The sequence below is a fragment of the Orcinus orca genome, chromosome 7 (assembly GCF_937001465.1).
Source record: "Orcinus orca chromosome 7, mOrcOrc1.1, whole genome shotgun sequence".
In the NCBI taxonomy this organism is placed as follows: domain Eukaryota; kingdom Metazoa; phylum Chordata; class Mammalia; order Artiodactyla; family Delphinidae; genus Orcinus; species Orcinus orca.
Window position 1 is genome coordinate 49,172,641 of NC_064565.1, and position 24,346 is coordinate 49,196,986.

Sequence of the window (24,346 nt, forward strand, 5' to 3'; positions counted from 1 at the left end):
TCCTCTCAGGATGCTAGCTGCTTTCCTCTCCCTTTTTATGCTGGTCATAGGTCACATGGTTTCAAGCCAAAGACATAATCTGAGGAATTTTAGAACTTACAGGGTAAAATAGCTGTTCTTAATTTTGCTATTGTATCAGGGCCAATGCACGAGAGGACCCTACTTCGAGGACTGCCTATATATCCAGCATCTGTGGTTTTTCTCTCTAACTCAGTCCTCTGTATGTTGGATAATTTCCATTAACAATGCTGCAAATCAGTTAAAAAAATAGACATAGTTTCTTGTTTGTAATCTTGTCAAAGAATTCTGTTCATTTGTATGTTGGGGGAAAGCTATGGCTAACCTTTAAATTTCTTTAAATTAGTGAGAAAAGCAAAATAAAAGGTGCCTTTTTACACAGGATTGCAAACATGCATGTGTGTACAAGGTATCAAGAAACACAATATAAAAAAGTTGTGTTTATAGGTCATTTTCCTAAAAACACTTTTATGAACGTTATTTTTGCTACTGTTTTTGCAACTAAAAAGGAATATTTAAAAAGTATATATATCCATAGTGATTATGATAATTAAAAAAAAGTAGGTTGTCAAAATATCCCTTTTAGAGAGGAGGGGACTAATTAGAACCAGCTGTATGCGGTAATACAAAAGGCAAGAGCTAGAGAAAAGGTTTGGTGATTTGGGCTATTGAAGAGGTAAACTGCTTTAAGAAAACCAGAAAACACAGATTAATACAAAAGTGTCCAGTTGAGCAGGCTTTGGCTGTTCTAATAGCCAAGAAAATATCCAACCAGTGAATGTGACACATTGTAACTCAGAAATTTAGGGACTGTCAAAGGGGAGTTAATATAACATTTAAACCCTGGATCAATCCATCACTGATTGCTTCAAATGACTGCAAATAGGCTGAGGCAGGAAGTTCTTTAGTTTTTAATTTTGTTTCTGTATTGGAGAGAGCAGGGGTGCAATTATTTAAAAGATTTATTTATTTGGTTACCTGATTTATGTTTGCTAAGCTAGTTAATTCCCTTCTCTTTTGTTTAAAATAACAAATACATTAAAAAGAAAAAAGAAAACCGTATGTTCTTCATAATATTTCCTGTGGTTACTGGTTTGTCATTTCTAAGGTTTTCCTGGTGTATACTCTAGGGTCTGCCTCAGTACTCAAAACATGAGGCAGGGGAACAGCTACCAGTGAAAGCATACTTTGGAGGGAGCAGTGACACTCTCTGTGGCATGCCAAATACCAAAGAATAATAGGAGTGTCACAACTAATGCTTCAAGCCAGAGATATTGTCCAAGTTAATTATATATTAGTTACTTTGCCACTTGTTTGAAAGGTATCCAAGCTGGTTTTCCTTTTTTCTTCTTTCAGGTTTAATCAATAATCAGGACTAACTAACTCAGGTATAATTTCTCCTTTAGAAAACCCCCATCAGGGACTTCCCTGGTGGCGCAGTGGTTCACAATCCGCCTGCCAATGCAGGGGACACGGGTTCAAGCCCTGGTCTGGGAAGATCCCACATGCTGCGGAGCAACTAAGCCCATGGGCCACAACTACTGAGCCTGTGCCCTAGAGTCCATGAGCCACAACTACTGAGCCCGTGACAACTACTGAAGCCTGCGCACCTAGAGCCCATGCTCCACAACAAGAGAAGCCACCGCAAATGAGAAGCCCACACACTGCAGTGAAGAACAGCCCCCGCTCGCTGCAACTAGAGAAAGCCCACATGCAGCACCGAAGACCCAACGCAGTCAAAAATAAATAAACAAATTTAAATAAATAAATAAAAATAAATTCCACACACACAAAAAAGAAAAACCCCATCAACACACACACACACACACACAATTCCCCTTTTATTAATGACCCCCCAGTTTGCCCTGTGAAAGAGACTTTCCAGTTACTGCACTGGATGTTGCATCTGAAGCTCTTTTAAAGGCAAGATGGTAGCTTTGTTTAGGAAAGAAGAACAATCTCCTAATGGGCAGTTCCATGAGATAATCTTTGGGTTTCTGAGAACTTATATGAGGAATTCCCTTTAGTTTCAATGATCTGTTTACATTCAGTTCAGAAATTCATTTTGGAACTTCCTGTGCATTTACCATTATATTAATTAATTTAACGTATCTAATATCTGCTTAAAAATAATTTGGGAGTTAAAATCTTAACATTTTCTGTAATACATCCTTGACATTTTCCTACTAAAAAGTGAAGTGAAAGGATATCTATTTATTACCCTTTCTCTCTGTTTTGTCACCAAAGGCTCTACTATCAAGCTAACTGGTTTCCTGAATTTGAATGAGATAAACTACTAGTAATTTTGAGCTCACTGAAAACTGTTTCTAAATTGTAAAATTTAGATTGGGGACCTGCTTCATTCTTCCCAAGCCTGTCTTCATTTCGTCCTTCATTTTGCAACACAATAAAAATTAAAATGATTCCCTCTACTTCGTCTCTCCTTTCACTTGAAATAATCCTTCATTCCAAGACCTCATCTCCCTAAATGAGCCTTAAATTTTATCTCCTATACAATTTCTTTCATGACAAAAGAGGAAGGTAGTCTCTAATTTCAATAAGGCAGCATTTTACTAGGGGTAGGAGTCAGGCAGGATGGAGCTTAATATATTAACTGTAGTGTCAAAGGCTTTTAATATTATAATTATAGACTAAAATGCCCTCTTAGGTACTCTGGCTCAGCATTCACAAGTTCCCATGAGAAGACTGTGAAAAGGAATAACTACATTTACCTTTTGGAATCTGGCACATCCATTCAAGTTTTGTATCACAAGCAAAAGGCCTTAAATAAATAAATTCTCTGTCATCATAGAAATACCACCTTCTTCGCCATGGCCTATTAATGACCTAAAGGAGGAAGAGGATTGTAGAATATTTTCAAGTTGATGCAGCCCTTATACAACACTAAACTGTAAGCCCTATGGTCTTTAAGTCTGCTTTAGCTCTAGCACCTAGGATATATGTTTATGAATGAACACATGAAAGAATGCAGTGTTTAAGCAGTAACAGTCTAAGCAAGAGCCTTCAAAGGGACTGATAAAATATAGCATAGGGTCATGTTTATGTCCAAAATGCAAATTACTGGGGGTTTTTTTTTTCTGTTTTTTGTTGATATGAAATTGTAGAATCTTGCAACTTTAAATTTTGGGAAGATCAAGCTAGAAAAGAATATTTGGTTCAGTGGTTTCCAAACACCAGCCTGTGATCATAGCAGATCTGTGAAAAGTGACATAAAAGTCTGGCATCAGGGGCCCAAGTTCCACCTTTGGCGTTGCTTTGTGTTTCTGGGATATTGCCCTCCTCTGTGTGGTCTAAGATGGCTCTCTACAAATTCCAGGCAGCAAGCAACAGGGAAAGGAAAGGGGAGGACAGGACCTGGTAGGAGCATCCATCAGTTTTTGGACTGCTATCTCTTAAGGGCAACATTCTGGAGGGTTAGAAGGTGGCAGGTGAGGTAAGATTCTCCTTCCAGACACTGCCCTAGCTGGCCTTGTTACTGATCAATGTCTCTTCTATTTAGTTTTTTTGGTAGGTTCTTCCAATCTTTTCACACATAGGGACACAACTTGCATAGAATGTAGTTTATTGCATCAGTGTTCTGGAAACTTCACAAACTTCTATTAAGTTTTCATTCTTTCATGTGTTAAACTGGGAATTCTATAAAAACAGCATGATACTACAGAGTGTTTTACTAAAACAGTTACTTTGAAATAATGCTTTCCAATGGCCTTCTCAGTACTTGGTCTCAACCGTCGTGCAACGTTTCTGGTCAGTCATCTTCCTGAATCTCTTTCTTGGGCTTACATAGCAAAGATATTTTCTAGATGTCTCCTCCCTCCTCATCCTCTTACATTTTATAAAATGTTGGTAATCGCCTCAAATCCACTTCTTGGCCCTTTGCGATTTTTGTTTTTCTTTTTTTGGCCGCGCTGCGTGGCTTGTGCGATCTCAGTTCCCTGACCAGGGACTGAACCTGGGCCCTGGCAGTAAAAGCCCAGAATCCTAACCACTAGGCCATTAGAGAACTCTTTTTTTAATGAACATTTTCCTTCAACTCCAGTTTCTTTATTCTAACTTACTACAGCATATTTCTTACTGCAAGCCTGGATTCAAGACATCAGTTAAAACTAAAATGTACTACTATTTTCTCCATAAACAAATACCCCTTCTGACTGTTTCTGTAAATGCCATACATAGCATAGTAGACCCATACACCTGGGTTTAAATTTCAGTTCTGTAATCATGTAAGTTACTCAGAGCTCACATTTCTTCCCCGTAAGATGGATACAGTAACAGTACCTACCTGACAAGGTTGCTTAAGTATTAAGTGAGATAATATATGTGACATGACTGTGCCTGGCTCATGAGTCAACAAGTGTTAGCTGCTGTATCATAACCATCATCACCGTCATTGTTACTCTCCTGGAACACTCTTGTTCTTGCATAAAACATACACTTTGTCTGTCATAGCCCTTGTAATTGACCTTTTACTTGTCTTTACCTCCTACGAGACTGTAAGTTCTGTGAAGACAACGACTGTTTTATATCTTGTCATTGTTGACCCCCCAGAGCATCACAGACTGCTTGGACATACTACTTATGGAACGAATAAACAAATGAAGTCTGCAAAGGAAGAGGCCTAACTGGTCTTCCATGTCTTCTGGTCCTATCTTTTGCATCTTGAAATCTGCCTCAAGATGAATCTTCTCACACCCTCCGTAGTTCTTGACAAAAACCGTTAATCATGCTCTGTTGCCTACCAAAAAAATGCACAAACTCCTTAACCTGGCATCAGTCTAACTTCCCACCTTTGTTTTCAACCACAGCACCAACAAAAACTTCTTGATCTGCATTGTTCCCTTCACTGCCCTAGCCTCTCCCTTCCACTCCCACTTTCTTTTATGCCTTACCCTATCCTACCTGTATAAACTCTACCCATCCTTAAAGGTCCAGTTGAGGTCCCACCTCTTTCTGGAAATAGGCAATAGAAATCACTTCCTCTTCTGAGTTTCACTAACCCTCCTCAGCCCACTCATTTGGAGCTTATTACTGCATAGTAACAAGAGTCGTCTTTCTTGAACATGAATTTTATCTTCTCAAATTAAGTGTCAGTTAGGTTGCTTGAGGGCTGGGCCATGGGTGTACTTCTAACCTCCCACTGCAGCCAATATCATGCTCCACACGCAAAAGGCACTTCATGGGTCTGTTGCCTGACTGCACATACTGCCAGATTTATTTTTTAAATATGCAGATTTTCCAGCATTGTACTGACCTTGACAGCAGCACAGTCTCTGATATCATAATCCTGCTGAAACTCATTTGCCGTGATAATAGTAGACACCTTAAGAGACAAGAGAGGCTTGATAATTTAAGACTGATGTATAAATATCTGCAATTTAGATGTAATTTAGGCAGCTTTAATAACTCAAGTGTGTTCAAATGCCAAGGGAGGAAAACTTTTTCATTTCTTTTTTATGTCAGGATGCTAAATCACGTGAGGACTTATAAAATGCCATGAGGTCTTCAGATTCCAAACAAAGGAGGCTACAGTTTCAGAAGTGGAGGTTAATCATGTATTAAGTTCACAGTTGGAGTCATAAAGAATCAGGAGCTTGCAAAATACTTTTTTTAAATGCATGTGTTGAAATGTTAGTTATTCGATTGACTATTCTTGGATATGCTACAGTTTGAAAATGAAGTCAAGGAATTTTACATTTCGAAAGAACACACAATGACTTGACACAACGGTAATGTGGAGCAAATATTTAATACCTGAGAATAATTTGCTCCTCTAAGTGTTACCTAAAACCTCTCCTTAGGATAATGTAAACATTTGAAATAATATTTAAGGACTTTTTAAGGTTCTCCTGAATTGTTTCCTCCAATTAAAATTCTTTCTTTTTTATATAACTCATATTTTTAAATAATAAAAATAAATGTTGCTCATTATGAAAAAAAGGGAAAAAAAACAAAGAAAAAGAAAAAAAATCACTTTTACTACCCCAAAATTACCGCTATATTTATACATCTATATTTTTATGTATTTTGGATTATATGTAGAGAGACTATGTGTATGGTTATTTTTTTAATAAAAGTGAGATTAGTAACTTATTTTTCCCCACTTCATATATGTGAATCTATTTCCATTTCAATAAAGATACATCTACATAACTTAATGGTTGTATGGCTATATTAATTAACAATCAACTTTCTTGTTATTGAAATAAATACTCTTTCCATATTATCCTAAACAAGAAAGATTAAACTTACTGGTGTATGATCACTCCATTGCCAGGATCCTTGTAAGTCAGGGCTCCTTTTATTCAAACCTATCCAAAGCCAACGCTGGTCACTATGTGAAAAGGAAGTGTTAAGAAAATTTGAGCACAGCATTTGGCAAAAACATTTAGCATCCACATCTCTAAAATGCTTAAGACATGTAAGCTTATTCAGAAGTCCTTCTCACTAACTGAGAAACATAGTTTCAAGCTATATAAACAAGTCTCCTGAAATGAAACTGAACCCTATTTACAGGGTAGCTATCAAAAAAGTACCAGACTTTTTTAAACTAAATTTTATGTTATTTTCTTCATATGAAAGGCAAAAACTATTCTGCTTTGAAAAACTTAGGAGGGGGAAAAAAGTGTATGATTAATTCAAAACTTTTACTGAAGAGCTTCAATTTTAGATAATGTTTTCAGATACAAAAACAACCATAGCATTTCCTTAAAGCATTTGTCTATAACTATCAAGTATCTTTTCTTTAAAATGAAGAACTTGGCTAACCTTTGGCTTGGCTAACCTTTTATTAAATGAGATTTAAAAAAAAATTTAATTCCCTCTGCCCACTAAGTTTAAAGTAAAACAAGCATTCAAGTATCAATATTTTCTAAATACCAAACTCCATGGGTTATACCAGAGCAATATAATTAAGCAATCACTTAAGTGAATATATTTAACCATCATAACTATGATGCTTTTATGTACAAGGCATTGAGCTATGTGCAATGATGATACAGAGAAGTACAAGACATAATATCTACCCTCAAGGGGCATATAAACTAGTCAGGGAGACAAGATATATATGAACAAGGAAAATATGAGGCCATTTTTGAAAAACATCAAATGATAAAAATTTGCATACATTTTAAGCACTACAAAAATTTCGGAAAAAGGAGAGGTCACTGTGGACCGTAGGAAGTCAGGAAACATTTTGTAGAGTTAGTAGGACAAAAGACAGTCTTTGAAGAATTGCCAACATTTCTTTCGAGGCATAATCTAAGTGTTTACCACGTGCCAGTATTCAGGTTGGCTGAGCAGAGAAAGGATAGGCATTCCAAGGAAGAATACATACAACAACATATAGAGGCAGGGACATACATTGTAAGTGATCCCTTCCCCTCAATTAAACTCATACTCAAACCAGGGAGATATTTTCAATAAATTGAAGCGATATAACCATAAGAAATTTCTCCACCTCTAACTTCATTTGAAAATACTCTCTAAAATATAGTATACTTCTTAGGCCTTAAAAAGTAGACCATTTACCATGCAATTTTTTTTTTGGTGGGGGTGGTGGGTTGGTGATGCTGGTTATTTCCATATAATTTAACCTTCTGATTGTATATGTCATGTACCACCAGTACATGAGTGAATGTTATATATGCAAAACAATGCATACATAAATGCTAAGTATAAATAGAACACATATTAGAAAAGGGGTAGAATCCAAATCTAAAGTTAATCCCTACTCTCAAGTTCAGGAGAATTTATGGAACACATGGAACGTACAGTTACAAGACTGCTGGGAAACACAGTAAGTCTGCATTTAAAAATATTTGCCAGTGAATCCAAGGCAGGAACAAACTTAATTTTAAATTAATTTCTCACTTTTTAATGAAATAACTGCTTTTCTTCGTCTCTTTCCTCTGTTCAACACTCCCTCATATTTTAACATCAATAAGCATGTTTTTCACCTTACCAACCTCAAGCTTTTCGACTTACTGCAATGGAACATGAGGGCGGTCCCCTTTCAGTTTTTATTGTTTTACTGTTTTCTTTCAGAAAGAAAGATTACCAATTTGCAGAGTTAAGATAAATCCAGTGGAGACAATTAAGTCTAGTTTGAATTTAGCAGCTAAAAAAGGATTTTGCAGTTTGTGTCTTCAACTAATCAGAGCTTTCGTACGGACTTCCAATTGCTGGATTTCTAAACCACCAGGTCTAGATAATTGCCATATACATTATAATTAAAGTCAGACAGCTAAAATAAAGAGGAGGTCAAGTTTGCTTCCTCAAACTTCACTTCTTTCTAATTTTTGTAGAATATGTATTTGGGCCTGGAGAATTTGTGCGGAATTTTGTGTTTCCCTAAAGTAAGCATTAGATATTTTATCTTCTTTGCACAATCAACAGTACAACTGGAAGATGATCAAAGATCGTTTGCCATCTGCATTTACTCTATAGGCAGCTCCCACAGAAAGCTTCTTTAGGGGTCTGTCCCCACCATTGCCACTCAGTCTGCTCTTAGCTCCCCATCTTCCCTTAGAAACCTCTGCTTTCAAGCCCATTTCTGCCTCCTCTGCTGCATCTCAGAGAACAGTTTCCTAGAGAGAAGTTTATCCCGTTGTCCGAAGCTTCTCATCTTCACTACTTTCTGAGACTGAACTTCATTGCAACCCAGACCTTTATAGCTTTTAGCTTCCATTTCAAGAGATTTATTATTCGGTTATAAATATAGTAAATAGTAGCTACTTGTGGGTTTTTTGTGTGTGTGTGGTAAGAGGTGGAAAATATTTCCTCATTTGTAACTTCTTCCTGGTTTGGCCTGATTTGTCTGTAGGTAGATAAAGAGAAGAAGAAATTGGAAATCACATTAATTGTCGCACACCTCTAATGTGGATTTTCAAAAATTCGAGGGAAGAAAAAAATTTGTGGTTAGAAATGGATCATAACTGAGGAATTATATCAAACTGAAAATTTCTCTCTGTATATAAATTTCTTCTGCTCCAAACACTAAGTATATGGTTTTAAGGCTATGAGGTTAAGAAGACATTGCACGAAAGGTTACTTTGTGTATTTGCGTTAAAATTTCTACTCTCAATCAAATTTCCTGCTGCATCTGGTTCCTAAGGAAAACAGCACCTCAACCATAACCCCCAGTAAACACTATTTGATGAGGGCGCTTAGTCTGCAAAGCCTTAGATTTATATCCAAATCCACTCATGCCACATCACTGGAGGTAGTGCATACAGCAGCAATCGCACTGCAAACAAGGCTTTCTTCCCTAATCCTAAAACTACTTTCGTTCTACAATGGCTTTCCCTGGTGGGCTGCTGTTAAGAGTTGCAAAGATTTTAGAGCCTTAATGATCTGGTGCACCATGAACCCTTTTCATTGAAATACAGAGACATGGAACTTAGATTGTGAGAAGTAGAGCAGTAATCTGACCTTATTCCTTGGCAGGCAAAACACAATTTGGGCAATGGACGTCTTGCTGAGCAAGGTCAATCCCTGCAATAAAAAGCTAAGGTGTTCAAGGAATAAGCTTTAGAATCATTTTCTGATATAAATGGGCTGGCTTCCTTTCTTCCCTTCAAGCCATGGTTATAATATTGAATAAGTTTTAGAATATGTTGTCTAAATATAGCATGGGCAAATGATCTCTCTATTAATGGAGCACGTATTAAGCAGACGTTACAGTCTGCTTAATACATGGTACTATATTAGCTGCTAGGATGAGTACAAATAAAATATCGTCCCTATGAGTGAAAGGATTAGGTGATGTGTTTTTCCTTTGTGCTCTTCTGTTTTCTAAATTCAATATACATTTCCTCTGTGATCAGAAAAAAACCTAATCATTGTATATTCTGTAGAAAATAAAGTATATGATAGGAATAGAAGAAAATGGAAAAGATTTACACAAAATGTTAACTATGTTTATAACTAGGAGCTAGGATTTGAGGTGATTTTAATTTTCTTCATTATCATTTTTTACATTCCCCAATTTTACATAATGAACCTGTATTTTTCAATTTTTAATTGAGGGGGAGAACTCATCAAGTGTGACTAGAAATTAAAAAACCAAGAAAGAGTCCTTAATTACCTCTCAGACTTTTGTTTTCTAGTGTAATTTGTTCTGTATATAGAAGCTCTTAATGATCATTTATATCATATATGATATTCCATTTTTCATCAACTGATTCCCACAAATACAGTTGCCCCTTGGTATCCACAGGGGATTGGTTCCAGGACCTCCCTCATACCAAAATCCAAAGATGCTCAAGTCCCTTATATAAAATGATGTAGTATTTGCATGTAACCTAAACATGTCCTCCTGTATACGTTATTTTTAGATGACTTATTATACCTAAAACAGTGTAAATACTATGTAAATAGTTGCCAACATGAGGCAAATTCAAGTTTTGCTTTATGGAACTTTCCAGAATTTTTTTCAAATATTTTCGATCTGAAGTTGATTGAATCTGCGGATGTGAAACGTGTGGATATGGAGGGCTGACTGTATCCACAACCTCATTGCTTAGTACTTATCCATGGCTCCCTGAACCACTTAAAGGTTCCTAATCTCTTGCTGGGTTAGGAACTTGATTCAAAACCCAGTTTGTTTATGTCAGTATTTTCCTTAAAGATACTTTAGCTTAGACAGTATGATATTGTGTGTGTCAAGCTTGAGATCTAGGGGCTAGCAAGCTGCCCAGCTGAAATTCTCTCTTCAGGGAGGGTCAGCAGGGCATTACAAAGGTTATGTTCCAGAGGCAGCCACCACAAGGGAGACTGCAGTCCAAAAGCCGTACCTGAGACTTTGGTTGTTAGCAGAGTAAATGTCAGAAATAGGTTAATATCAGCAAACTTAGAAGCTTGTTAATCAGCATGATCTTAGAAATGGGCACTCACTGGTAAAATTGAAGATATGAGGAATAGCTAAAAATACTTAGGGACACTCTCACTCTTCATGAAAGGGTATGAGAATCTCGTGAGGCTGGTATCCTGTACCACTGGAAATGGATCTACGTCCTGATCCCTCTTTTTTAAAAAAGTTTATTTATTTTTATTAATTTATTTTTGGCTGCGTTGGGTCTTTGTTGCTGTGTGCAGGTTTTCTCTAGTTGTGGCGAGCGGGGGTTACTCTTCATGGCAGTACACAAGCTTCTCACTGCGGTGGCTTCTCTTGTTGTGGAGCACGGGCTCTAGAGCGCAGGCTCAGTAGTTGTGGCTCGCGGGCTCTAGAGCGCAGGCTCAGTAGTTATAGCGCACGGGCTTAGTTGCTCCACGGCATGTGGGATCTTCCTGCACCAGGGCTCAAGCCCATGTCCCATGCATTGGCAGGCGGATTCTTAACCACTGCGCAACCAGGGAAGCCCTGGGGCCTGATCTTTTAATGGTCCCATGTCCAGTCATTGGGTCAGGTGACTGGGACTGCCTGATGCCAACTATAGTGGGAACAGAAGAATCCTGCTTTTGGAACATTGTCACATTTACCTCAAATGAGCGTTCCATGCAAGATGGTCACTGGAATCTAAAAGGACAGACTACCGGGATGTTGTAAGCTTACAAGACAGGTTATATAACATGTTTTCTGCCTGCTTCAATGACTGTTTAATAAATGTATGTCTGGAGAGATTCGGTCTGAATATTGCATTCATTATACTCTACTCTCAAGGTTGTGGGCAGTAGCTAAGAAACACTCACCTTGAAAGAAACTTAGGAGTTTGTATATTCAAATTAGCTTAGTGTGCAATGAAATTTTGAATATTAATTTCTAATGCTAGAAAATGAAGTCTAAAATACTAGAAATTATACAACAGATGCTTAATAAATGATTATTTATGGAACGCATGTATTGTATTTTTCATCAGATTCCAAGCACACTGTAGTGAGACTTTACTTGCTTTAATGAAGAAAATACAATCGTTAGCATATTAATGCAAATCTGGAAAATGTGGAAAAATGTTCAAACATTTAAACACGCATTCAAAATCTTATCTTCCAGAGGTAACAACGATGATCTTTTCTGACGTAGTTTTGCAGTCTACTTTTTGATGTAAATAGTATATTTTCTACTCTTTTATAATTTGCCTTTCTTCCCACTTAATACATTATAAATACTTGCATGTTGCAATGTTCTTTTTTTAAATCTTAATGAACAGGGGATAAATTCCAAACAAAGATCAACAAAAGTGATGATACTAGGCATCTTTACCTTTTTTCTGACTTTCATGGAAATGCATTTAATGTTTAATCATTAAGTGTCATATGGCTATTGGTTGAACTACACTTCTATTTTTAATTTAATAAGAAATTATGTGTTAATTATATTAACTATGTTAAGTATATATTTATATATAAAACCAGGAATGAATAGTGAATTTTACCAGATGCATTCTCAGCACCTATTAAGATGATCACGTATTTGACTAGATATATAGAGTTCCTAATACTGGCCCAACCTTGTACTCTTGGAAGAAATCCTACATGATCAAGGCATGTTATTTTGAGGTACTATAACACAGTCGGTTAGGAAAGTGGGCTCTAATGGGTTCATATATTGGATCCTTTATTTACTAACTACATAACCTTGGGCAAGTTGTTTTACTTCTCTGTGTCTCCATCTCCCCATTTAGATAAAATGGGCATAGTAACCTACCTCATAGGCCGTTGTAAGGATTAGTTAGTAGAAAATACTTAGGACATTATCTGGCATGCAATAAGCAGTGTATCTGCGTTTGTTATTGTATCCCTCGTTAGTTTTTACTTTTTCAAGTCTAGATATGAGGTTGGTCTATAATTCTTTGTGCTATCTTTGACAGGTTGTGATATCAGAATTAGACTATTTGTGAAATAAACTGAATGCTTGCACCAGTTTCTATGTAATGGAATACAATCTCTTGGTTGTACTACTGAAATACGTGGTAATGATCTCTTTTTTAAGATATGAAGGAGATCACATATAGAACCATATACGTAGTTACTATCTTTTTCTTGGAAGAAATTCTTTGTTAACTTTTTCCATTTTTTCCATGGCTATTGGAATACTGGGTTTCCACTTATTAAATCAATTATATACTAATTTATATTTCCCTAGATATTGTTCACTTTAATAATTTCATTATAATAACGTAGAATTATGCATAGGATTCTTACCAATTAAAAAATTCTCCATTGAAAGGATTTTATAATCTGTTTCTTAGGTTTCATTTTAAGTATCTGTTTTCTTTTTTGTTTTCATGATTTAGTCATCAGTAGATTTTTTTCCTCTGTTTTGTAGTTTTATTTCTAGAGATAAAACTCTAGAATTTGTCAGTTCTACTGCTTTTCCAGTTTCTAATTAATTCATTTCACTTTTATCTTTATTAGGTTCTTTCTTATGGTTTCCTTTTATTTATGTTGATAAATATTTTAACTTTTAGGTGAATGCTTATTTTCATTATTTTTGTTTAATAATTAAAAGCCCTTAAAGCTATTAATGTACCTCCAGCTATAGCTTTGGTTATATCTCATGAAGTTCAGAATGAGTGTTTTTATTATCATCTATACAGTTTTGATTTACTTGCCAAAAGAGTTCTTAAAAACATTGAATGTTTATTTTGTAAATAAGAGTCACAGATGTAGAAAATAAACTTATGGTTATGGGGGGGAAAGGGTGGGGGAAGGAATAAATTTGGAACTGGGATTGATACATACACACTACTATATATAAAATGGATAACTAATAAGGATGTACTGTATAACACAGGGAACTCTACTCAATACTCTGTAATGACCTATTTGGGAAAAGAATCTAAAAAAGAGTGGATATATGTATATGTATAACTGATTCACTTCGTTGTATACCTGAAACTAACACAACATTGTAAATCAACTATACTCCAATAAATTTTTTTAAAAAACACTGAATTTTTAGGTGAAGGGGATTTGATTTCACTTCTAATGTAACTTGTATAATTCTACCACTTTGAAATGTTAGGGTTTTTTTTTTTTTAGCCTAATAGATCCATTATTTTAAGTGATCCAGGCAAAGAGCTTGAAGAGGAAGTATATACAGACTTTTTAATCTATAAATAAAGAGGATATTATTAAATCAATCTTAATTATACTATTCATATGTTCTATGTTATTTCTATTTTGCCTGTCTCGTTCGTTGATAAATGAGATGAGCGTTAGAGTCTCTCATTACTATTTTTTATTGAAAAATTTTAGCAATATAATTAATATTTTTGCTTTATACATTTTGATATCTTAAGTGTGTAAAGGTTCTTGACTATTATAACTTCACTGTAGATTGTACCTTTAATCAATAATAAGATCTCATTTTCCCATTTAATGTCTTTTTACTTCAATTGTATTTTATCTAATATTAATACTACAACTCTAGCTTTTTCATTCACATTTACACAATATAATTTTGCCCATTATTTTAATTTTCCCATTCTAAGTTTTACATTAAGTTTGTGATTATTAACTCAATGCTACTTGGGTGAATAAGGCCCATACAGCAAATTATAAAGAAATAAAATAACATAAGTGAAGTGGCCAAGGAGTAATAAATTGGAGACCATAACAAATTGGAGAGTGATGCCACATTTTGGTGGGCCATTGGCTAATCAGCACTAATTATTGCTGCAATATGAAAATGTTGCCAGTGGTTTTAATTTTAAAAGAGTGTCAGAAAATATGGATTTTATCAAAATGTTTTGATTCTGAAACACTTTGTGGTCCCTTCCTTCCAGGAAAAGAACATAATACTCCTTGGGCTGGAAAGGTACTAACTGGCAAGATTTGTTTTAGGTATCTTTCAACAGCATAGAGTTGGGTTTCATTACTGAACACATTTGCAAACTTGGACTTAAACATAACTGATAATGGATACATTTGGTCTTCTGCCATCTTCTTTATGCCGGACTTTATGCTTTGTTATTTTATTCCTTTATAATTTGCTGTATGGGCCTTTTTTCTCCCACTCATTACATATTCAGTAGATGAACATACTCTTTACAGTTTTAAAAAAATACAAACTCTGTGTTTCTAAATATGATTTCCAGGTAAAATGAAGAATTTATTATACTTTCAGTTTTCACAATCATTTTATCTCTTTACATCTCAGTTTTTATTTATAAACAGAGTTATAAACTCTGGTATTAACCAGAGTTAACACCTGGTTTTATTAAAATATTCTTGTTTCTCTTTCAGAATTTAGGATAATTACATTCTAACTTTAGGATAATTTAGGGTAATTTTATAATTACATATATTGCATTATTTAGACTGGGGCTATGTTTTTATGTTATGTATTCTTCCTTCTAATTCTTTAACAACAAAATACCTGTTCATGTGTTTTGATTTTTATTCATCTCTCAACTGGAATATGTCTGAAATTTTTTTCAAGTAGGGAGCATTATCAATTACTATCTTCACAAATGAAAAACCACACAACTGGGAACTAAGATCAACACATTGCCCACATTTTCCAGTTCAAAACTCTTTAGATGTCAATTTTTAAAATGCCTTCTTATATTTAACGTCCTAGAGAAGAAGGCTAGCTGGATTTTGTGTTTTGGTACCTGTTTTATTTTTGCTATTTTTCTTTGAAGTCTTTGTTTTTTTGAGTCAAAATGATCAGGAAAGTATTCACTAGGGTATGTCCAGGTGGTGATTTCTTTTCCATAATTTTGCCTGGTATACCCTGAATCCTTGATTTACAAGTTCTGGTCTTCTTTTTTTTTTTTTGCGGTACGCGGGCCTCTCACTGCTGTGGCCTCTCCCGTTGCGGAGCACAGGCTCCGGATGCGCAAGCTCAGCGGCCACGGCTCACGGGCCCAGCCACTCCGTGGCATGTGGGATCTTCCCGAACCGGGGCACGAACCCGTGTCCCCTGCATCGGCAGGTGGACTCTCAACCACTGCGTCACCAGGGAAACCCCAAGTTCTGGTCTTCTTTTCGATTCAAAAAGTGAGGGGTGGGACTTCCCTCGTGGTCCAGTGGCTAAGAATCTGCCTTCCAATGCAGGGGACGCAGGTTTGATCCCTGGTCCGGGAAATAAGACCCCACATGCCGCGGGGCAACTATGCCATTGCGCCGCAACTACTGAGCCCCCACATTCTGGAGCCTGCACGCCACAACTACAGAGCCTGTGCGCCGCAACTACTGAGCCCACGATCTCTGAAGCCCGCACACCACAACTACAGAGCCTGTGTGCCGCAACTACCGAGCCCACGATGTCTGGAGCCCGCGCACCACAACTACAGAGCCTGTGCGCCGCAACTACTGAGCCCACGCTCTCTGGAGCCCGCGCACCACAACTAGAGAGCCTGTGCGCCACAACTACTGAGCCCATGCTCTCTAGAGCCTGTGCACCACAACTAGAGAGAAGCCTGTGCACTGCAATGAAGAGCCCATGTGCTGCAATGAAAGATCCCGCATGCTGCAACTAAGACCCCACACAGCCAAAAATAAATAAATAAATAAATTTAAAAGTTCATTCTCTTAAAAAAGAAAAAAAAAAGTGAGGGGAAAAATAAATTGTGAAGTAGAAGCCCCTCATACCTATGATTGTCCCCAAAGCTTCAGAAAAAATTCCCTCTATGGCAGCAACACCTTGCCCATATTTCTCCACATTATCTTTAAGGACATCAAGAGAACTGTTCAGGAATCCTCCTTCTACATAACATCAAAATCACAGTGGCTTATTGACTCCATCTTTGTTACATCTCTGATCACTTCCTTACTGTCCCATCTTACTGCCCTTCTTCAATGTAGTTTTCTACCAGCTGGGCTGTAATAGCCTTATAATTAATTGTTCTGCATCTACCTACCATGTCTGTCTGTCTGTCTGTCTGTTTCTCTCTCTCTCTCTCTCTCTCTCTCTCACACACACACACACACACACACATACACACTTTGTTTTTGTTTGTTTGTTTTTTGTCTATTGACTTATTAAACTCCTTCCCTGACAAGAAAGGGTGTTCTAATTTTATACCCAAATTCCATTTTCTAGCTAAGTTCTTTGGCTCATTTCTCTTTCACCATATCTGTATATTCTAGTTCCAGTTCCTTTGCTTATGTTCTGCTTTCCCTGGCTTTTTCTCCCATCTTAACTTTCAAATATTACCTTACTTCCTAAGAACCATCCTTCTTCATAACATTTTCCCCAATTATACCTCCCAGAAACACTTCCTCCCTCCTCTAAATTCCCATGGCCTCTCCTTACTCGTGTTCTAGATTTTTCCACCATACTTTTCTCATCCCCACTGCTGCACACTATTACACTACACAAAGGGTGGGGACTCTGTCTCCTTCATCTCTGAATCCCTCATAGCGTCTTGCACATAAAAATGTTTGATGTTGAATGACTGTTAAAGTACTGAATAACCCTTTCAGATAATAAAACATGTCAATTCTGAATACCTAGAGGACATCAAATTTAACAGAGAAGATCTCATTCTAAAAGTATTACCTGAACTGGTCTGTTAGAAAGTGAAGAAATTTCTTTATTTCATCCATATGACTGAAGCTAGGAAGGTGCCCTCCAAGTGCTTGGCAGAATCTCTCAGCTTCTTCCCAGTTCCTCTTTCTTACAATTCTTTCTATATGAAATAGCTTAACAAAATATAATGTCAATTTGTTTCCTGGTATAATCATAAAGTATTCGTAAGTTCAAAGTCAATTACAGTCAAATGTGTGGGCCCCTGAAATGGACTCTTAGAAGTGTAATAAAGTCATAGGTAAAGGCCCATATACTGTGACACAGACAGGTCCTGTTGAAAGTGTCAACTAGAGGCCAGACTGACACGGACCCTAAAGTAAAATTTTTGACTTGTAAGAAGTGACAGAACTCTTCATTTGACAACAATAATTAAAGGGATATGAGAATCGTAAGCAAAGTATTAGCATGGCATGCAGCTCACCCAATTTCCCAAAACAAAAGAACCCTAGGAAAGAGCCACTTCTGGCTCTGGCCCTGCTCTTTTGGGTAGCACATGAGTTTATATGGGAATGAGTCATCTGACACCAGAGGTTCAATGATACCCTGACAAGGACTCTGTGCTCCCAAACACTTCAGTAGGTGATGTATATGTCTAGGAAGGAGCACAGTTTGGACAAAAACATGGACTAGGATAGTAGACAGATAGCTTCATTGAGGGATTGAATGAGAATATTACTTTACCTTATAACAAGAAAGACCTGAGGGGAAACTATGCCAGCCTTCAGGACAGGGGTCTTCAGGCTTGGGGGCTGCTTTTTCAGGCTCAGGGTGCTCACTTATTTTCTTGCAAATTGAAAGTGCTCTGAAGCTTCTGCAGTCTTTTACCTCCCACTTTCCAAGAGACTTTCCCGTAGCCATAGCCACACACCCTCCTGGAGAAGCTGGGATTGAACAGAAAAGTTTAATTAAAAATAACATTAAAGGGACTTCCCTGGTGGTCCAGTGGTTAAGAATCCACCTTCCAATGCAGGGGACGTGGGTTCGATCCCTGGTCAGGGAACTAAGATCCCACATGCTGCGGGGCAACTAAGACCGTGCACCGCAACTACTGAGCACGTGAGCCACAACTAGGGAGAAGCCTGCATGCCACAACTAGAGAGAACCCAGTGCACCACAACAATGATCCCGCATGCCTCAATGAAGATCCCAGGTACTGCAACTAAGACCCGACGCAGCCAAAAAATAAAATAAATATTTTTTAAAAACATTAAAAAATTAAAGCCCAAACATTTTCTAGTGCCTACACACTTTATTTGATTCAAAGTGGGGAGAGAGAATAGGAGAGAAAATGGAGGAAATAAATGTGTTGTTCACAATAATAATGATGACAGTAATACAGAGAAGTGTTTACTACTTGCCACGTACTATTCTAAGAGGATTAAGTGAATTGATCCTCACATAGAGTGGATTCTATTGTCACACTGAGGTACAGTGAGGATTAGTGATTTGTCCAAGGTCACATGTGAGAAAGTTGCTGATCCAGAATTGGAATCTAGGTGGTGTGTGTGTAGAGCTGTACCCTAAACCACTATGATGCTCAGAACAGTCTAAATCGTTCATATTCACCTAACAGCTTTCAACAGTTTTTAAGCAACTTAGTAAACCTCAAAACAAGACTCTCAGATTCAGATCCAAAGGAAGAGCTGGTACAATAAAGGTAGAAGGAGGTGTGTGGTAATATACATTTGTTTACTATTAATTTTATGGCAGCCAGAATTTTATTTACTCACTACAACATTAAAAGATAGTTTGTATTGTCAGATCCATTTCCAGATGAAGAATTAGTGACTTGCCCACAATCATAGTTAGTGAGTGGAGGAGTCAGAACTTGAACCCAGATTTGTCTGGCAAAATGCCATGCTCCCTTTCCCATTACATCACACTGCTGGAAATGCGCAGAGGACAAGAAGAACATACATTGCAAAGTAATAAGGACAACTTCCATTCCATCACACAGAGAAGCCATATGGTCTCATGTCTCATTATACAAGGACAGCAAGAGGAACAAGGAACTGGGAAAAATAATGCTGTGTTACCCTGGATGGGTGTGCTATTTTCTCTTATTCTACCCCCTATCCACGGCTTGCCCAATGCAAACCAAACTGGCTGAATCTGGGAGTAATAATGGTAAAGAGGACTTACAGGCAGTCTTTCTGGCTACAGACTGAGAGAATAGCTATTACAGCTACTTCCTAAGCACCCCTGCCCCCGACCACTGAGGTTTATCCATGAAGAATGTGACGCTGACTCTAAAATGTCTGAGTGTCTATAAAAGAAATCATGTATTTTGTATTTTAGAACATTCTAATTTAAGATGCAATTTAACCAGGATTAGCATCTGCATCCTCCATCTTCTACAAGTAAAAAGATGACCTTGTTATTATCAATACCACTCATATTTATACTGATGATCATGTATTACAAATTTTGTGGGCATTCTCTATTTCAAACAGTGTTTTTAACTACACATTCACATGTTCCAATTTCTATGTTATAAAAATGGTCTTCATGATTCCATTATACAAACATAAGAAAATATAAATAAGTCAAAGGAAGAAAAGTCGAATGCTGTCTCATAAAAAGCGAAAGTCCTCTAAAAAGCATTGAATTAGAAATCAGATCTGGATTTTAGCAATTCAATAACCAGGTAACCTTCGTCAAGTAAGTCACCTTTCTAAGCCTCTGTTTTCTCAACTCTAAAATCAGAAGGGCCTTCTGAGGCCTTTTCTGGCTCAAATGTTCTGATTCTATGACTAATTATGGTCAACGCTTTAGGCTAAAGAAGGATAAACTACCTTTCAGAATAAATAATACCTATAATACATTGCCTCCTTAATTCTCACCCATCGAGAATAATAGAAATAAACACATTCAATTTTGGAGAAAGAAGTTAAGAAGCAGAGAGGTGAAAATGTAAAGTGCTCCTCAATGAAGCTTCTAGGTTCTGTTTGAGACTACGTGGAAAAGATAACAAACTCACACTGATGCTTCTAGCTCTGTGCCATTAGATGGTGGTTTCTGAGAACTGAGTTTTCTAGCTTTTATTGGGTAATTGCCGAGAATTTCATAGGGAAGACATAGTCGCTGCTTCTATTTATGGTTCCATAGACAGACTCTAGTCCTGAAAATCATCATCTCCTTCATATTTCAAAGGTATGTGAAGAACAGATTTGGGAGGAATGCTGCCTTTCACAAGTCACTGTATTCTACTGCTTTCAAGGCTAAGGCACTCACCTGGCTCAAGAAAATTCCAGTTGGAAAAGGTTACAGCCCGCTTTATTCCACCAGCACTTCCCCAACTATACTCTCCACTTGCATCTGTATCTCTCAGGCCAGTCCAGAAGTATTTTTCTGGAGACTTAGTATACTTTTTAATCATATCATTCAGGTATTCTTGCTCAAATCTACAAAATGAGAGTCAAATTAGTAGGTGTTTTTTTACAGTGACTGAAATACTATATAAATTGAAGACGCACTTTTTTTAAGGAAGATTATTTAGCAAAGGAACCCAGAGTTAAAAGTTCACACCTGCTAGTTACAGTCAGATTGCAGTTGGTTCCAAAGGGGACCTCATCCTTGTAAATCTTGTAACAGGCTTCTCCATGTCTCTTCCAGCCCTAAATCAGAGGAAAAATATCACACTGTCTTCTGCACTTGATAACAAGCCAGTTTCTGTTACATAAGTAACATCTTACAACTAAGGGAAATTAAGGACATGGATAGGGAATTTAAACACATGATGAGAGTGGGATACAATTTCATAGAAAACCTCCATAAGCCTGTGAGCCTGTGTCAGACAGAAGGAATGTCTTAACTTTCTTTACCCCTAATGCCTAGCTCATCATAAGAGTATAACAGTTGTTAGTTCAATTATTTTTGAATAAGAATAATACGAGTAAGAGAAGTAAAAAATTAGCGTTGAGGATATAATCATATACATTTTTATAGAAATTCATGAATAGATAATTAGTTTTCCTATAACTCTTTCTTCTTCTGTAAGAGTGCCGATATCTATGATTCACCACCTTCTGGCTTGCTCTAACGTATAAATGAACAGAACCTAGTAATTTCTTCTATTTTCCAAGTCTAAAGTATTTAAGTCTCAACTACCATATCTAACCAAGAAGGTATAATATTGCTTAGAAAAACTTCCACAGGGGCTTTACATACCTCATCTGGAGGACACATTTTATCAGATCTTGTATCATTCAATTTTTCTCCCTTTTTCTTACATACATATTTAAGTTTCTCTTCACATGATTGGACCTTCCACTGACCTAGCTTTTAAAAAACAGAAAATAATTTTTCCCACAAGAGAAATTATTTGCCACATATTTAGAATTGAACTCTTATCTTAAATCAAGATAGTTTCTTCCCACAACTATCAGGGAGGGAGAGGGGGAGGAGGGGAAGGAGGAAAGGGAGGGGGAGAAAATGAATATAAATGAATGGTTAAATCTGAGAACATACTCCTAGAAATGCTACCCAACAAACCTGGAAGCCTGTTACTTCAGCATCACCTCAAGGTCACAGTGGGGATGAATTTCATTTTCTTATAAGTGTGACAATAAAACCACCAAAGGACACTATACAGAAGTTGAAGAGAGAAGAACCCAGCCCACAGAGTTGCCAGAGTTCTAGTCTTCTTCCATATGACACAGCCAGTTTGTCCACAGGTTAAAAAACTTTGGAGTGACGATTAGCCAGGACATGGAAGCAACCTAAGTGTCCATCGACAGATGAATGGATAAAGAAGATGTGGCATATATATACAATGGAATATTACTCAGCCATAAAAAGAAACGAAACTGAGTTATTTGTAGTGAGGTGGATGGACCTAGAGACTGTCATACAGAGTGAAGTAAGTCAGAAGGAGAAAAACAAATACCGTATGCTAACACATATATATGGAATCTAAAAAAAATGTTTCTGAAGAACCTAGGGGCAGGACAGGAATAAAGATGCAGATGTAGAGAATGGACTTGAGGACACAGGGAGAGGGAGGGGTAAGCTGGGATGAAGTGAGAGAGTGGCATGGACATATATACACTACCAAATGTGAAATAGCTAGCTAGTGGGAAGCAGCCGCATAGCACAGGGAGATCAGCTTGGTGCTTTGTGACCACCTAAGGGGTGAGATAGGGAGGGTGGGAGGGAGGGAGACGCAAGAGGGAGGAGATATGGGGATATACGTATATGTATAGCTGATTCACTTTGTTATAAAGCAGAAACTAACACACCATTGTAAAGCAATTATACTCCAATAAAGATGTTAAAAGAACAAACAAACAAACAAAAACTTTGGGGCAGGTCACCTAATCTCCCTGTCTGAGTTTCCTCATATGTAAGAAGATGATGATGATTAGAATAGCTACTCCCTAAGAATTTTAGAATCAAAAGTTTCTGCCAACTCTACTTCAGTCTAGACGTCAAAGTTCTATCTTTCAAATATGCTCCTTAACATTGATTTTGCTTAAGTCACTCTGCTTTCTTTGAATTAAATTTTAGTAAGTCAATTGTGATGCGGGTCAGTTTTGAACGTTGGAAGCTGTCTAGATAAGCCATCAGTTCACTCTGGCCTATGGGACCTCATTTCTATCTTTGATACTCTTTTAAAGATATCCTGTGTACCCTTTTAAATAGAGCATTAAATGGGACACCCTTCTAAATTCAGCTTTACACCTTTCTAAAAACATCTTTACTATTGAAACACTTCTAAATAGCCCTACCATTTATGGCTTCCACTTAAGTCTCTCTAGAAGTCGGAGTGACACGACTGGCCTCCCAAACAATTAGGAGTCCACAGGAAAGTGCTACAAACAAAAATATAGAGATACGTATGTCCTTTCGGCTCAATAGTTTATTTTGGACTCTTCTGAAAGTCCAAAGCATGCTCAGTAAACATTTATGCATTCTATAGGAGTAAGATAGCTCTCTGAACAAAGTCAGACCTAATTTTTTCACAAAACTAGTTTTTCAGTTCTCAAAGTTGGCTTACTTTGATCTGAACGTGAGAAAATGGGATTTTCCAGGTCACATTGTGGCTACCTGCTAAATATCACACTGGTGGTACTGAGAGAAAGCAGCTTCTCAGAAGCAATCTGGCACAAGAATCTGAGCTCTAAAGGGATTCTCTTGATCTGTTTCACACCAGAGAAGATACTCTCAGACAGGAACTGGATTGCTTCTTTAGTAATTGCTTTATTTACCTTTTCTCAGCAGCTACTGGAAAGACAGTCTACAGTGTTTTTACCTTTTATTTTCTTTCCCAGCTTAAACACAAATATCCCAACCAAAGTCATCTTATTATTATTATTAGATTTTCAGGTATAACAATAAGGATATAAATAAACTTGAGGAGGTTTCCTACCTTTCCTAAATAGGAAACACAGTTGGGAGTCTTATTGTAGGGAACATGTGGCTCATTCTCATCCCAATAAGTCAGAGTAACTTCAGTACCATCTGACCACTGAAATAGAGTTGGTGTATTTATGTTCCTAAGGCCTGTCCATACTTCTTCTTTGGCATCTAAAAGAAAAATGTTTTATTTGTTTGGTTACTCAATTACATTCTTCAATATGTACACTGCTACTGAGTTTTACATTCTGATATGGGGTGTTAGGAGCCTTGACGGTATTTTTTTTCTTTTAAAATTTTAATTCAGTAAATGGTACTCTTAATTAACCTGTAAAAGTATTGATAAGTTAGGCAGGCCCGAAGATGAGGGCTTTTCAGGTCACTTATACAGGTAGGGCACACAGGTGGAACAGCTGTACTATGACCTGTAGGCTGGATGTTCCTGATACCTGGTTTAGATAAACCTTGCTT

At 37.1% G+C, this 24,346-nt stretch overlaps 1 protein-coding gene across 2 annotated transcripts in view; it reads right to left on the reverse strand.

Annotated features, from left to right (window-relative positions):
• LOC101278050 (CD302 antigen) overlaps nucleotides 1-24,346 on the reverse strand; it is a 129,214-nt gene that overhangs the window by 78,925 nt on the left and 25,943 nt on the right. For both annotated transcript variants that reach the window (XM_004266281.3, XM_004266283.3), the window contains exons 8-16: nucleotides 23,889-24,046; nucleotides 21,689-21,799; nucleotides 21,047-21,135; nucleotides 20,753-20,922; nucleotides 18,200-18,399; nucleotides 17,489-17,631; nucleotides 6,289-6,370; nucleotides 5,291-5,359; nucleotides 2,751-2,865 (exon numbers count right to left, since the gene is read on the reverse strand). In XM_004266281.3, the coding sequence (XP_004266329.1) occupies nucleotides 2,751-2,865; nucleotides 5,291-5,359; nucleotides 6,289-6,370; nucleotides 17,489-17,631; nucleotides 18,200-18,399; nucleotides 20,753-20,922; nucleotides 21,047-21,135; nucleotides 21,689-21,799; nucleotides 23,889-24,046 (1,137 nt within the window). The remainder of the gene's footprint in view (nucleotides 1-2,750; nucleotides 2,866-5,290; nucleotides 5,360-6,288; nucleotides 6,371-17,488; nucleotides 17,632-18,199; nucleotides 18,400-20,752; nucleotides 20,923-21,046; nucleotides 21,136-21,688; nucleotides 21,800-23,888; nucleotides 24,047-24,346) is intronic.